Source organism: Pongo pygmaeus, chromosome 1 (genome assembly GCF_028885625.2).
Source record: "Pongo pygmaeus isolate AG05252 chromosome 1, NHGRI_mPonPyg2-v2.0_pri, whole genome shotgun sequence".
NCBI classification, from domain to species: Eukaryota; Metazoa; Chordata; class Mammalia; order Primates; family Hominidae; genus Pongo; species Pongo pygmaeus.
The window spans coordinates 93,267,766-93,280,637 of NC_072373.2; the positions used below are offsets into that span (position 1 = coordinate 93,267,766).

At 51.1% G+C, this 12,872-nt stretch overlaps 1 protein-coding gene across 1 annotated transcript; it reads left to right on the forward strand.

Annotated features, from left to right (window-relative positions):
- Positions 1-4,909: 4,909 nt before the first annotated feature.
- Positions 4,910-12,648, forward strand: ETV3L (ETS variant transcription factor 3 like). Its single transcript, XM_054439042.1, has 5 exons — positions 4,910-5,252; positions 5,340-5,577; positions 5,823-6,012; positions 6,730-6,850; positions 11,565-12,648. Exons 1-5 carry the CDS (start codon positions 5,195-5,197, stop codon positions 12,041-12,043), a joined length of 1,086 nt encoding a protein of 361 aa, XP_054295017.1. The 5' UTR covers positions 4,910-5,194; the 3' UTR covers positions 12,044-12,648.
- The last annotated feature ends 224 nt before the right edge of the window (positions 12,649-12,872 follow it).

Sequence of the window (12,872 nt, forward strand, 5' to 3'; positions counted from 1 at the left end):
TGTCCAATCAATCTGATTATGCAGTCAATCCACTTCAGCCCCTTAAAAGGCCCCAACAACAAAGGGACTTTTGATGCAACTTTCCACTTTGTATACATGCAGCATTGGTCTTGAACACTCTGACTTTTTTTTTTTTTTTTTTTTTTTTTTAAGATTGTGTAGGTTCTTGTCTTTCTCATCCTTTCTGTATTGCTCTCTGCCCATTTGGCTGGCTATCCTCTGGCTTTCTGGGGACTCTGTGGATAATTTTTCTAGCAAAGAGCCCACATGGAGGGTTTAGACTAGAAGTGCTTCCTTCAGGGCCCAGGGCCTCCCATCAGCCTCACCTCTCTGCTCTGAAGTTTCATCCTCAACTTTTCTGCCCTGATTGACTGATTACAGCTTGGAGCCTGAAGTCAGACAGACCTGTTCCCATCCAGCTCCACCACTTGGCCAGGATCTTATGCAAGTCTCTTAATCTTCTTGAGCCTCAATTTCCTTAGCGTACAAAACAGATATTGCCCATCTCGAAGGGTTATTATGAAGAGTCAATGAAGTAACATAGGAAAACATGTTAAACCCAATACTGGGAGCATGATAGGGGCTCAATTCATATTAACTAAAATCTTCAAAAGGTGACCTGTGCTTTGGACATTTCCTTTGGCTCCAAGCCCTAGCTTAAGGTTTACTCTCTATTGTTATCTTCAGCATCTGTATTGCTTTTATTAAGTAATGACCTAAAACCTACATGTGTTGTAATGAACATTTACATCGGCCAAGGGGGTTAATCATATTATTAGTAACCAGAATGATGGTGGTGATGACAATACTAATTGCTTGCTGCTACAACCCTTCAAGAAACACAAAGTGCTTAAGAGAAGCCACTTTGATCATTTGAGATTGGGTTATGATCCTTTTTGATTTATGGTTTTCAATACTCATTCTCCTCTAAGATCTTGCCATGGGGGGTCTTGGGGAATCAGGGGCTGTGTAGAACCCATGGTTAGAGCTTCCCCAAGCTTTGTGTGTCTAGCCCACAGCACAAGAGGGGAGGAGTGGGAGCCTGGAAGATAGGGGCGGGATGGGGACAGAAAGGGACTATCTCCCCCAGCCTTGGGAGCATCACCACCAGAGAGCGGATTAAAGTGAAGCACATGGAGTTAAGGTTAAGTGCCAAGAACAGCTCTTGGACATGAAGGCAGAACTGAGACCTGGTGTTTTCTGAGTGTTCCCCAGTCAGCTCAGAGGCTCATGTAGAAAAGGAAGGATGGAGGGAAGGCGTTTGGCAGGACTTGTCAGCAGCGAACATTTCCACACCCAGAACTGGCAAGCTCCTCGGAGACTTAAGGATCCACCAGGGACTCTCACAGACACGGGAGAGGCTGGGGAGGAGGCTGCTGGCATCAGGAAGCTTGGAGACTTGACCTTGCTTACTCATGCCACTTTGATTTTGTATTTTGAGTTTTTTTTCTTTTGGGGGGTAGGGGAGGGGGTGTTGGGAGCCTACCTAGATGGCCAAACATTATAAATCTTGACTCAAGGTCTTGCTTTCCCCTCTTTGATTTAAGAGCTGTATGGCCTTAGGGAAGTTATGCAACCCCTCTGCTACCTCCTGTGAGGTTTCAGTATATGTCTATTTCAATCCCTTAATGTAGTGCAGAGCACACTGAGTGTCTGGTCAGTGGTGGGGTTTATCATTCTCTTCTTGCCAGATCCTAAATCTACCCTAAGGTTTCATACCCTTCAGACCAGAAAACACCATCAGACTCAGCAGGTGCCAGGGCAAGCCATAGGAAATTCTATCAGCTTCCTCCAGAGAACAGTCGTGCCTTGGAATCTCTCAAAACTCACCTCTGCACCCTGCCCCATTCCCCAGCCCATTTTCCTAAGGTGAAGCAGAAGAGATCCTATTCAGACTGAGGTTCGACCGAGGAGGAATTTCCAAGTAGACAGGGAAGGAAAGGAGGTTGGAAGAGGAGTGGGGGCATCTGCTTCAGGGGAGGAAAGGAGAGAAGACTCCAGAATGTCAGCTGCCAGTTTAGAGACAGAGGGATGAGTAGGATAACCTATTCATGCAGATTCCAGGTGAGCTTGGATCTACTCACTGCCCTATTCACCTTAATTTCCAGAGACACTCTCAGCTCAGGCCAGAATGTGTGCTTCCAAGCTCCCACCGCTAACTGCCTGTCTGTCAGTTTACATCCCTGGCACTGAGCATTCCCTGGGAAAGGGAGTGAGAGACCAGATGATTTGGTGCCAGCAGTGGGAGGTGCCAGGATTCTTACAACCTGAAGTGTCTATGGTTCCCTGACTTTCTGACATCCACAGCCTCTTTTTGCTGCATCCCATGGGTTCTATGGGTTCTCACTGCTCAAAGTATGGTCTGCGGACCAGCAGCAGCAGCATCACCTAGGAGCTTGTTAGAAGTGCAGTCAGCTGGGCGCGGTGGCTCACGCCTGTAATCCCAGCACTTTGGGAGGCCGAGGCGGGCGGATCACGAGGTCAGGAGATCGAGACCATCCTGGCTAACACAGTGAAACCCCGTCTCTACTAAAAATACAAAAAATTAGCCGGGAATGGTGGCGGGTGCCTGTAGTCCCAGCTACTCGGGAGGCTGAGGCAGGAGAATGGCGTGAATCCGGGAGGCGGAGCTTGCAGTGAGCTGAGATTGCACCACTGCACTCCAGCCTGGGCAACAGAGCGAGACTCCGTCTCAAAAAAAAAAAAAAAAAAAAGAAGTGCAGAGTCTTGGTTGGGCACGGTGGCTCACGCCTGTAATCCCAGTACTTTGGGAGGCCAAGGCAGGCGGATCACTTAAGGTCAGGAGTTTGAGACCAGCCTGGACAACATGATGAAACCCCATCTCTACTAAAAATACAAAAATTAGCCAGGCATGGTGACGGGTGCCTGTAGTCCTAGCTACTTGGGGAGGCTGAGGTGGGAGAATTGCTTGTACCTGGAGGTTGCAGTGAGCTGATATCATGCCACTGCACTCCAGCCTGGGTGACAGAGTGAGACTCTGTCTCAAAAAAAAAAAAAAAAAAAAAATAGAAGTACAGAGTCTTAGGTCCCCCAAATCCCACTGAATCAGAATCTGTATTTTAAAGAGACCTTCAGATCATTCCTATTCACATTAGAGTCTGAAAAGCACCAACATAGATTTTTTTTTTTTAAGTCTTAAGGCAACTCAGTATATGAGAAAGTGCTATGGATTAGGAGTCAGGGGGCAGGGCAGGTAACTCACCATCTGTCTTTGGTCAAGTCACTTTCCCTGTCTGAGCCTCCTCTGGAAAGTGAGGAAGCAACTCCAGACAAATCCTCACATGCCCTCCAGACCTCACAGCCTAATAAGTTCTCGCTGAGAGTACTGCACACTAACTCCATCAGAGATGGAGAGCCAGGCCCGGGTCACGTAACCCTGTTCACAGGCAGTCCTAAGCGCCCAGGAACCTCCCAATGCCCTGGCCCACCAGGAGCAGGTCCCATGTGCTTCATCCCCACAGCAGCTTCTCCCATCCCTCCTCAGTCCCTTTGCATATTGTTTCATCTTCCATCAGTTATAGTGGAAACCAGCCTTTTGCACCATCCAGAAGGCTTTCTGTTCCATCCAGAAGGCTTTAGAGCTTAGGCACTTTTTTCTGTTTTCCTGTATCAGGCAAGTCTATCTCACTAGAGCTCATTCCATAAACTCCCCACCCGTCTCAGCTGAGAACCGCAAGATTCCCGGTTCCTGTCCATGGTTCACCAATTCAACAAATATCTATAAAGCACCTTTGAGTATGAGGTCCTGTGCTACGATGGGATCTGGGGAGCCAGCAGAGGAGAACAAGACAGCTAGGGTTCCTGACCTCGGAGCTGACACTCTGAGTGGGGTACAGATGTTCAACAAAGAAGACACTATCTATAAGTCCATTACCATCCATTCATTCAATCAGCTATCATTTATTGAACACCTATTGTGTGCCAGGCCCTTGGGACTGGCAAAAAAAAAAGCCCATAAAAATTCCTGCTCGGCCAGGTGTGGTGGCTCACACCTGTAATCCAAGCACTTTGGGAGGTGGAGGCAAGCAGATCACCTGAGGTCAAGAGTTCGAGACCAGCCTAGCCAACAGGGCGAAACCCTGTCTCTATTAAAAATACAAAAATACGCTGGGCGCGGTGGTGGGCACCTGTAATCCCATCTACTCAGGAGGCTGAGGCAGAAGAATTGCTTGAACCTGGGAGGCAGAGGTTGCAGTGAGCTGAGATCGCACCACTACACTCTAGCCTGGGCGACAGAGACTCCATCTCAAAAACAAACAAACAAATAAACAACAACAACAACAACAAAACAAATTCCTGCTCATCTCAAATGTGAAATTGTTTGAAATACTGTAAAGGCGGCCAGGTGCAGTGGCTCACACCTGTAATCCCAGCACTTTGGGAGGCAGAGGTGGGTGGATCACGACGTCAGGAGTTTGAGACCAGCCTGGCCAACGTGGTGAAACCCCATCTCTACTAAAAATAAAAAATAAAAAATAAGTTAGCTGGGCGTGATGACATGCACCTGTAATCCCAGCTACTCGGGAGGCTGAGGCAGAATTGCTTGAATTTGGGAGGCGGAGGTTGCAGTGAGCCGAGATCGCCCCATTGCACTCCAGCCTGGGCGACAGGGTGAGACTCTGTCTCAAAAAAAAAAGAAAAAGAAAAAAAAAAGAAAAGAAATACTGTAAAGGCACAGGTATGTGTATATGCCACCTCCTTCCCACTCAAGATTTAGAATGAGCCCATGATTAATTACATTTTCTTTTGTCTTCTCTTGGGAAAAACTCCAATCCTGTTAAGCCCTAAGAAGAGATCTCATTCTCTGTCTAAATCCCCCAGCAGGGGCAGGATATAGGACCCTTTGCACTTCTCTCCATTATATAAGTAGCTCAGCCGAAAGCCCTGAGTCCGAGTCAGCCCTGGGCAGTGGGGAGGTCCCCAGAGGAGGCTGGGCCCTGTCTGGATATGGGGAAGCTTGCTGCCTCTGGTTCCCTTTTCTCCCCTTCACTGGCAACCTCTTGTCCCTTCCCTTTTCTCTCTTTCTTTCCTGACCCTCTCCCTTCCTTCCTTCCTTCCCTCCGTTTTTCCTTCCTCTTTCACTGTCCTCCCCTCTGCCTCCTTCCTTCCCTTCCTCTTAAGTGGTGACCATTTCCCCAAGGCCCAGACACAGCCCATCTCGCCGGAGTGGACCATGCACTGCAGCTGCTTGGCTGAGGGCATCCCAGCCACCCCCGGCAACTGGATCTCAGGTGAGCCTCTTGGCCGGGCCTACCCCCTGCTCCAACGGTGGCCTAGGGCAGGCCCTCCAGAGCCCTCACTCTCCCCTCTCCACCCAGGCTTGGCCTTCCCTGACTGGGCCTACAAAGCCGAGTCCTCTCCAGGCTCCCGGCAGATCCAGCTGTGGCACTTCATCCTGGAGCTGCTGCAGAAGGAAGAGTTCCGCCATGTCATCGCCTGGCAGCAGGGAGAGTACGGGGAATTTGTCATTAAGGATCCAGATGAGGTGGCCCGCCTCTGGGGCCGCAGGAAATGCAAACCACAGATGAATTATGACAAGCTGAGCCGGGCCCTCAGGTGAGAGGAGGCGGCTGACATGGCCAAAGAGGGGAGAGTTCAAGGAAAAGGGCTGTGGTTTCTGGCACCCCTGCTGATTCCCACCCCTCCAAGGCTTGGGAAGTGTCCTGGCCTGTGGTGAGCTGCCTAGTGGTTCTCGGGGAACAGCTTAGGGTCAGCCCGGCTAGGGAGGAGAATGCGACTGGGTCCCTCACTCTATTCTCTGACCTCTGGGCCAACTCTATTCTCAACTTTGAATTCTCCAGATATTACTACAATAAGAGGATCCTGCATAAGACCAAAGGCAAAAGGTTCACATACAAGTTCAACTTCAGCAAGCTCATCGTAGTCAACTATCCTTTGTGGGAAGTGCGGGGGCCGCCATCCCCCCACTTGCTTCTGGGGGCCCCTGCCCTGTGTCGGCCAGCGCTGGTGCCTGTGGGTGTGCAGAGTGAGGTAAGAGCAGAGGCGGCCCCTGTCTCAGGGTTCCACCAGGTCCTGCCCCTCTGCCCAGGAGGCTCCCCACCCTCCTCTTTGCCTCTGGGGCCCAGCAGCCTCCAGTTTTCTTCTCCTCCTGCATCCTAGACCCTGAGCGCCCCAGAGGCAGGGGTAAGAACAATCCAGGTGGTACAGGACCCACCTGTGAGAAAGGGCGGCTCCTTCTGTGCTAGGCGCCACTCCTTTAGGGGTGGATCAGAGGGAAGGGCCCAGGGCATCTGAGACTATAGGCAGCCATGGCAGTGGGCTTTTAACAATAGGTATGAGAGGCCAGGCGTGGTGGCTCACGCCTGTAATCCCAGCACTTTGGGGGGACAAGGTGGACGGATCATTTGAGATCAGGAGTTCGAGACCAGCCTGGACAACGTGGCAAAACCCGATTTCCGCTAAAAATATAAAAGTAGCTGGGCATGGTGGCACATGTCTGTAATCCCAGCTACTAGGGAGGCTGAGGCAGGAGAATCACTTGAACCCAGGAGGCAGAGGTTGCAGTGAGCCAAGATGGTGCCACTGCACTCCAGCCTGGGTGACAGAGCAAGACTCCAACTCAAAAAAAAAAAAATCGGTATGAGAGTATTTCATTGTTTTAGCAACTGTCTGACGGTACCAGAGTGTACTGGAGGATACATGCCAAGGAGAGCCCATCACACCTCACACCTACTTCTCACCCCTCAGCTCCTGCACAGCATGCTGTTCGTCCATCAGGCCATGGTGGAGCAGCTAATGGGACAGCAGACCCCCCGAGGGCCACCAGAGGCCTCTGGGGATAAGAAGGAGAGCAGCAGCAGCATTCACCGTGAGTGCTCAAGGCTGGGAGGGCCCAGGGGATCTTAGCCAGAGGAGGGAGGGCCCTCCCGGCTGAGTACATGGCTGAGGGGGCATGAGACAAGGGATACTATGTAACTCATTCATTCATTAGACCAACATTTATTGAACACCAGCTATTTACTAGGTGTGGGGGTTCAGAGATGAAAGGCTCAAGAGGCTCAGAACCTAGTGGGGAGCAGAGATGGGATTACTGCTGGCAACTGCTGCTGGCATTCAGGTAAGCACTAGGTGCTGTACATTCAGGCCCAGAGAAGGAACTGGGGCTTCCCAGAAGACACAACACTGGGGCAGGTGAAGGATGTGGAAAAAGATGCCTAAGCAGAGGGAATAGCATTTATTTATTCTTTTTTATTTTTTTTTTGAGACGGAGTCTCACTGTTGCCCAAGCTGGAGCACAGTGGCAGGATCTCAGCTCACTGTAGCCTCTGCCTCCCGGGTCAAGTGATTCTCATGCCTCAGCTTCCTGAGCAGCTGGGACTATAGGCATGCAGCACCACGCCTGGCTAATTTTTGCATTTTTAGTAGAGACGGGGTTTCGCCATGTTGGCCAGGCTGGTCTCGAACTCCTGACCTCAGGTGATCCGCCCACCTCAGCCTCCCAAAGTGCTGGGATTACAGGTGTAAGCCACCACACCCAGTCAGAAATAGCGTTTATAAAGCAAAAAGCTGTGAACAAGTGTAGCAAATCTGGAGAACTGCTGGTAGTTTGCTGTTGGAGAGCAAGTCTTGTGATGGAGTGGGAACAAGCAGGATGGATGAGAGACGGGGCTGGCAAGGCAAACAGGTGTCACGCCACAGAGGCCTCACAAGCCGTGCTAAGGGAGCAGGACTTCCTTCTGTGGGCAGGAGGGACTGGGAGGGAGATCCATGGTCAGACTTTCATTTTATTTTATTTTATTTTATTTTATTTTATTTTATTTTATTTTACTTTATTTTTTGAGACAGAGTTTCGCTCTTGTTGCCCAGGCTGGAATGCAATGGCGCAATCTTGGCTCACTGCAACCTCCGTCTCCCGGGTTCAAGCAATTCTCCTGCCTCAGCCTCCCAAGTAGCTGGGATTACAGGCGTGCGCCACCACCCTGGCTAATTTTGTATTTTTAGTAGAGACCGGGTTTCTCTATGTTGGTCAGGCTGGTCTTGAACTCCTGACCTTAGGTGATCCGCCCGCCTTGGCCTCCCAAAGTGCTGGGATTACAGGCATGAGCCACTGTGCCCAGCCAGACTTTCATTTTATAAAGATGACTGTGTGTGTGTAGAGTTTGGGCTGGAGAAGGCATAAGACTGGAGTTGGGAGGCTTTTGAAGATAATCTAGGCAGGAGATGATGAGGCGGTAACCAAGACTAGGGCCATGGGATGAAGAAGGAGGCTCAGCTGGAGAGAGATTGGGAAGATAGGGTTCATTCACTCATTCACTCACTCATTCATTTCTTCTTTCAACAGATGCTTAATGACCTCCTGTTTAATGTGCCAGGCACTGTCCTAGGGGCTAGGAAGCCAATGTGAGCAACACTGCCTTTATAGGACTTATAGGCAAGGGGGGATGCAGATATTCAACTAATGATCGATAAGTAATTATAACTGTACTAACTGCTGCAAAGGAAAAGTGCAGGGTGCCGAGGGCATCAGGGAAGACTTCCTTGACAAAGTAACACTTGAGATGACACCCAAATTGTACATGAGTGTCAGCTTAGCTCAGAGGGAGTAGGGAGAGCATGGCAAGCGAGAGAACAGTGTGTGCAATGGCCCTGGGACAGAGGGACTGGGAGAAGGCCAGTGCATAAGCACGTGGCCAATGAGTGGGAGAAGAAGGTGGAAATGTAGGCAGACATCAGCTCTTACAAAGGCTGTGAGCTGGGAACTGACAATATCAGATTTTCTGTGAAAAAGATCACAGAGACACTCGGCCAAACCAAGGCTCTTGTGCAGAGGTCAAAGAATTGCCCCTCCACTCCAGCCAATTTCATGGAAGAAGGATCCATGGCCTTCACCCCACCCCTGAGCTGCTGGGGGCCCAAGCTCTGCACCCCTGAGAGTGTAGCTGAGGCCATGGGTGTGGGGTGCTCCAGGGCCTGCTGGGACTCGCTGGGCCTGGTCTGGCAGCCTGGAGCTCAATAGCACCTGAACAGCCCTCCCTGTTTCTCCACCCCCACCCACCCCGTCCCAGCTCTGGGAATGCTTCGGGCAGAGAGCTTCTGTCTTTGGGAAACTATAAGGGAAAGAAAAAAGTGTTCCCTCTCCAGGTGGATAGTGTTAGAAAAAAAAAAGAAAGAAAGAAAGAAAGAAAAAAGTGTTCCCTCCCAGGCCCCATTTGGAGTGGGCTATTTTGCACCTCCCTCCCCTCTGCAGGAAAACACACATGCCCTGCCTATGTTTGGGCCCTAAGGGATGCTAAGCAGGTGTAGGTCACCAGAAGATTGGAAGCAGCCACATGCCCCACTTCTAGATTGAGATTCCAGAAGCCTGTGCCAGCCCCTCACCTCCACCCTCACTCAGAGCATTCGGTGCCAAGAAAGGAAGCTGCTTCCAGGAGTGCCAGGTCTACTGAGCCAGAAGCGGGGAGCTGCAGGTCCAGTGCCGGGAAAGGTTGGGAACCGGTGGGAGAATGAGAGGAGGACTCTTAGAAATAAAAATATCTCTTCCACATGCCCTCAGGAGCCCGGAGGGACACAGCCTTCCTGTGCAACATCAGTCTCCACCTCATCTAAGGACCCAAGGAAAAGGACAATGACCCAGAAAGAGGGTGCTCTGATAGGGGCCTCCACACTTGTTCTCCTAGAGGATCACTGTCACTGTTTTCTCCCTACATAGATCTGATTTCAGAAACATTCTTCTTATCAAATACACTGGACATATTAAGTAATAACTAATTTGTTTTTCCAGTTTTTTTTTTTTTTTTTGAGACGGAGTTTCACTTTTGTTGCCCAGGCTGGGGTGCAATGGCGTGATCTTGGCTCACCGCAACCTCCGCCTCCCAGGTTCAAGTGATTCTCCTGTCTCAGCCTCTCGAGTAGCTGGGATTACAGGTGCGTGCCACCACGCCCAGCTAATTTTTGTATTTTTAGTAGAGACGGGGTTTCACCATATTGGTCAGGCTGGTCTCGAACTCCTGATCTTAGGTGATCCGCTCGCCTCGGCCTCCCAAAGTGCTGGGATTACAGGCGTGAGCCACCGCACCCGGCCTGTTTTTCCAGTTTTTATTCACTATAGCCCAACCAATGTGACTAGGTTGGGTTGATGCTTGTTCTTTTAGTTAAATGATGTGGTCTTGCTAAGAAAAATGTGGAACTGCAGTTAGGCTTTTTGAAATACAGAAAGTGACGTGAAGTTCTATAGAGTCATCTCCAAGGCCCCCAGCTGGGAGGCCCTATTGTAGGGCCCTGGCAGGGTCGGAGAGGGAAAGAGGCAGGATTAGAAGGAGCAGGAAGAAGGAAGCCTTTTTGGAGGTGGAAAGTTATGGACCAGAGTGAGACAGAGAAGAGGGAGGCTGGGGCACCCCGTACCTGCCCTGGGCCTCCCGTCATGCACTCTGCAGGGCCCCTTCTTACCCATGACACAGCTTAATCTAAGCTAGGAGAGGGGATTTTATGGATGAAGAAACAAAGGACTGCAAATCTAAATGACAAGGCCGAGGCCACACAACCAGTTCTTTGCCCGGCTAGACTGGAGGCCCGTGCTGCAGAGGCAAGGAGTGAAGAATGGATCCATTGAGATATAGCGGAGAATATCCTTCCCTTATTCGCTGGACACATTTTTCTTGAGCACTGATTATGTCCAGACCGGGTAGATTCGAGGGAAAATAAAACAAATACAGCTCCTGCCCCCAAAGAGTTGGGCTCACATACATTAAATAAAAAGCACACAAATGACTACATGACCCTAACTCAGCCGAGTGCCCTTGGAGGAGAGGTTCATGGAGTGATGAGAGCAGGCAGCAGGCACTCTCATCTAGGCTAGGAGTCTCAGAAGGCTTCTCCAAAGAGTGGTATTTATGATGAGGCCTAAAGAAAAGCAGAAAAGCGGCTGTGCGCGGTGGCTCATGCTTGTAATCCCAGCACTTTGGGACGCCAAGGCAGGTGGATCACCTGAGGTCAGGAGTTCGAGACCAGCCTGACCAATATGGTGAAACCCTGTCCCTACTAAAAAATACAAAAATTAGCCAGATGTGGTGGCATGCACAGGTAGTCTCAGCTACTCGGGAGGCTGAGACAGGAAAATTGCTTGAACCTGGAAGGCGGAGGTTGCAGTGAGCCACGATCACGCCACTGCACTCCAGCCTGGGCGACAGAGCAAGACTCTGTCTAAAAAAAAAAAAAAAAAAGAAAGAAAGAAAAAAAAGAAAAGCATAAAAGGAAGGGCAAGCCTGGCAACATGGCGAGACTCAATCTATACAAAAAACACAAAAATTAGCCGGGCATGGTGGCACGCGCCTGTAGTCCCAGCTACTCAGCAAGCTGAGGTGGGAGGATCATTTGAACCCAGGAGGGGTTCAAACCTACACTGCAGCCTGGGTGACAGAGAGAGACTCTCTCTCAAAAAAATAAGACAGAAAGAAAAGGAAGGGCAGTGGGGCGAGGAAGAGAGACTTCCAAGCAAGAAACAAGAAGGCCTGGGAAATGGGAGGAGCAAGGGGCATCTGCAAGAGTTTGGGCTCCCTTGACCCTTTCTCTCTTTCTTTCTCTAGGACTTGGCTCTGCCCCAGGCCCCTGCCGGCTGGGCCCTTGCTGCCATTTGGGGAGCGTCCAAGGCGAGCTGCCTGGTGTTGCCTCCTTCACCCCTCCCCTCCCGCCCCCTCTGCCCTCCAACTGGACCTGCCTCTCGGGGCCCTTCTCGCCTCCTCTCCCGTCAGAGCAGCAGCTCCCAGGGGCTTTTAAGCCAGATATCCTGCTCCCAGGACCTAGGAGCCTCCCAGGGGCCTGGCATTTTCCAGGGCTTCCTCTCTTGGCAGGGCTGGGACAGGGTGCGGGTGAGAGGCTTCGGCTCTTGTCCCTCAGGCCCGAGGGGCTGGAAGTAAAGCCTGCTCCCACTATGGAGGCAAAGGGATACCTGGATCCCAGGGAGGTCTTCTGCCCAGAGACCCGCAGACTCAAAACTGGGGAGGAAAGCCTTACTTCCCCCAATCTGGAGAACCTCAAAGCAGTGTGGCCCTTGGATCCTCCTTAACTGGAGAGGAAGGTGGGAAGTTGGGGAGGAGTCCTCCAAAGTCCATCTCTCCTCTTGCCCACCGCCTCTGGGTTAGCCCCTTTCCCTGGCTGGACATGGGCTAAAGTTGCAGGATTTGAAGGGGTGGAGTTGGACCCAAGGTGGGGAGCATTGCAGGGAAGGTGTGAATGTGGAAATGGGAAAAACCAAGACAGGGTGCCCCTCCTCTTTCACCATATTGCTAATCAGACTAAGGAGACATTCCTAATCTCAACTTTTCTTCAGGGAGATGAGAATAAAGTTTCCATAATTTCCATCCTGCCCACATAAGGGGGAAAATTAAGGGTCTAGCCTGGGGAGAGGACAGGGGTGGTTGTGTTCCTAAGTCTTCTCCGGGGCCCATCTCTCCATTCCAGGCTAAGGTCTCCAGCCCCTTTCTCACCCCTCCATGCAACTTCTCTCCCATCCCTCTGATTTCTGAGACCCTGGAAACCCCTGTCCCATGCAGGCACTTCCTCCTCTCTCCATTTCCCCAGGACCCAGGCAGGTGGGGTAGGGAGACACTGGCCTTCTCTGCTCTGTAATACTCCACTGTCACCATGAATAAAATGCCCTTGCAAACTGTCCTCTGGCTGACCACCCACCCTGCAGTGGACCCCCATCCTCCCACTGTGCTCCTCCTGCGTTCTGGTCTGGTGTGATGGGAAAGGGCCCGAGCAGCAGTTTGGAGGAGGACCTGAGGCCTGGAGTGAAGCTACACATCCCACCAGCCAGTCTCTTCCCTCCTGCCAGCATCTCCTCTCAGAGAGAAAGGCTGGAAGGAAGCCAGGGCATGAGGAGCTTCCTGGGC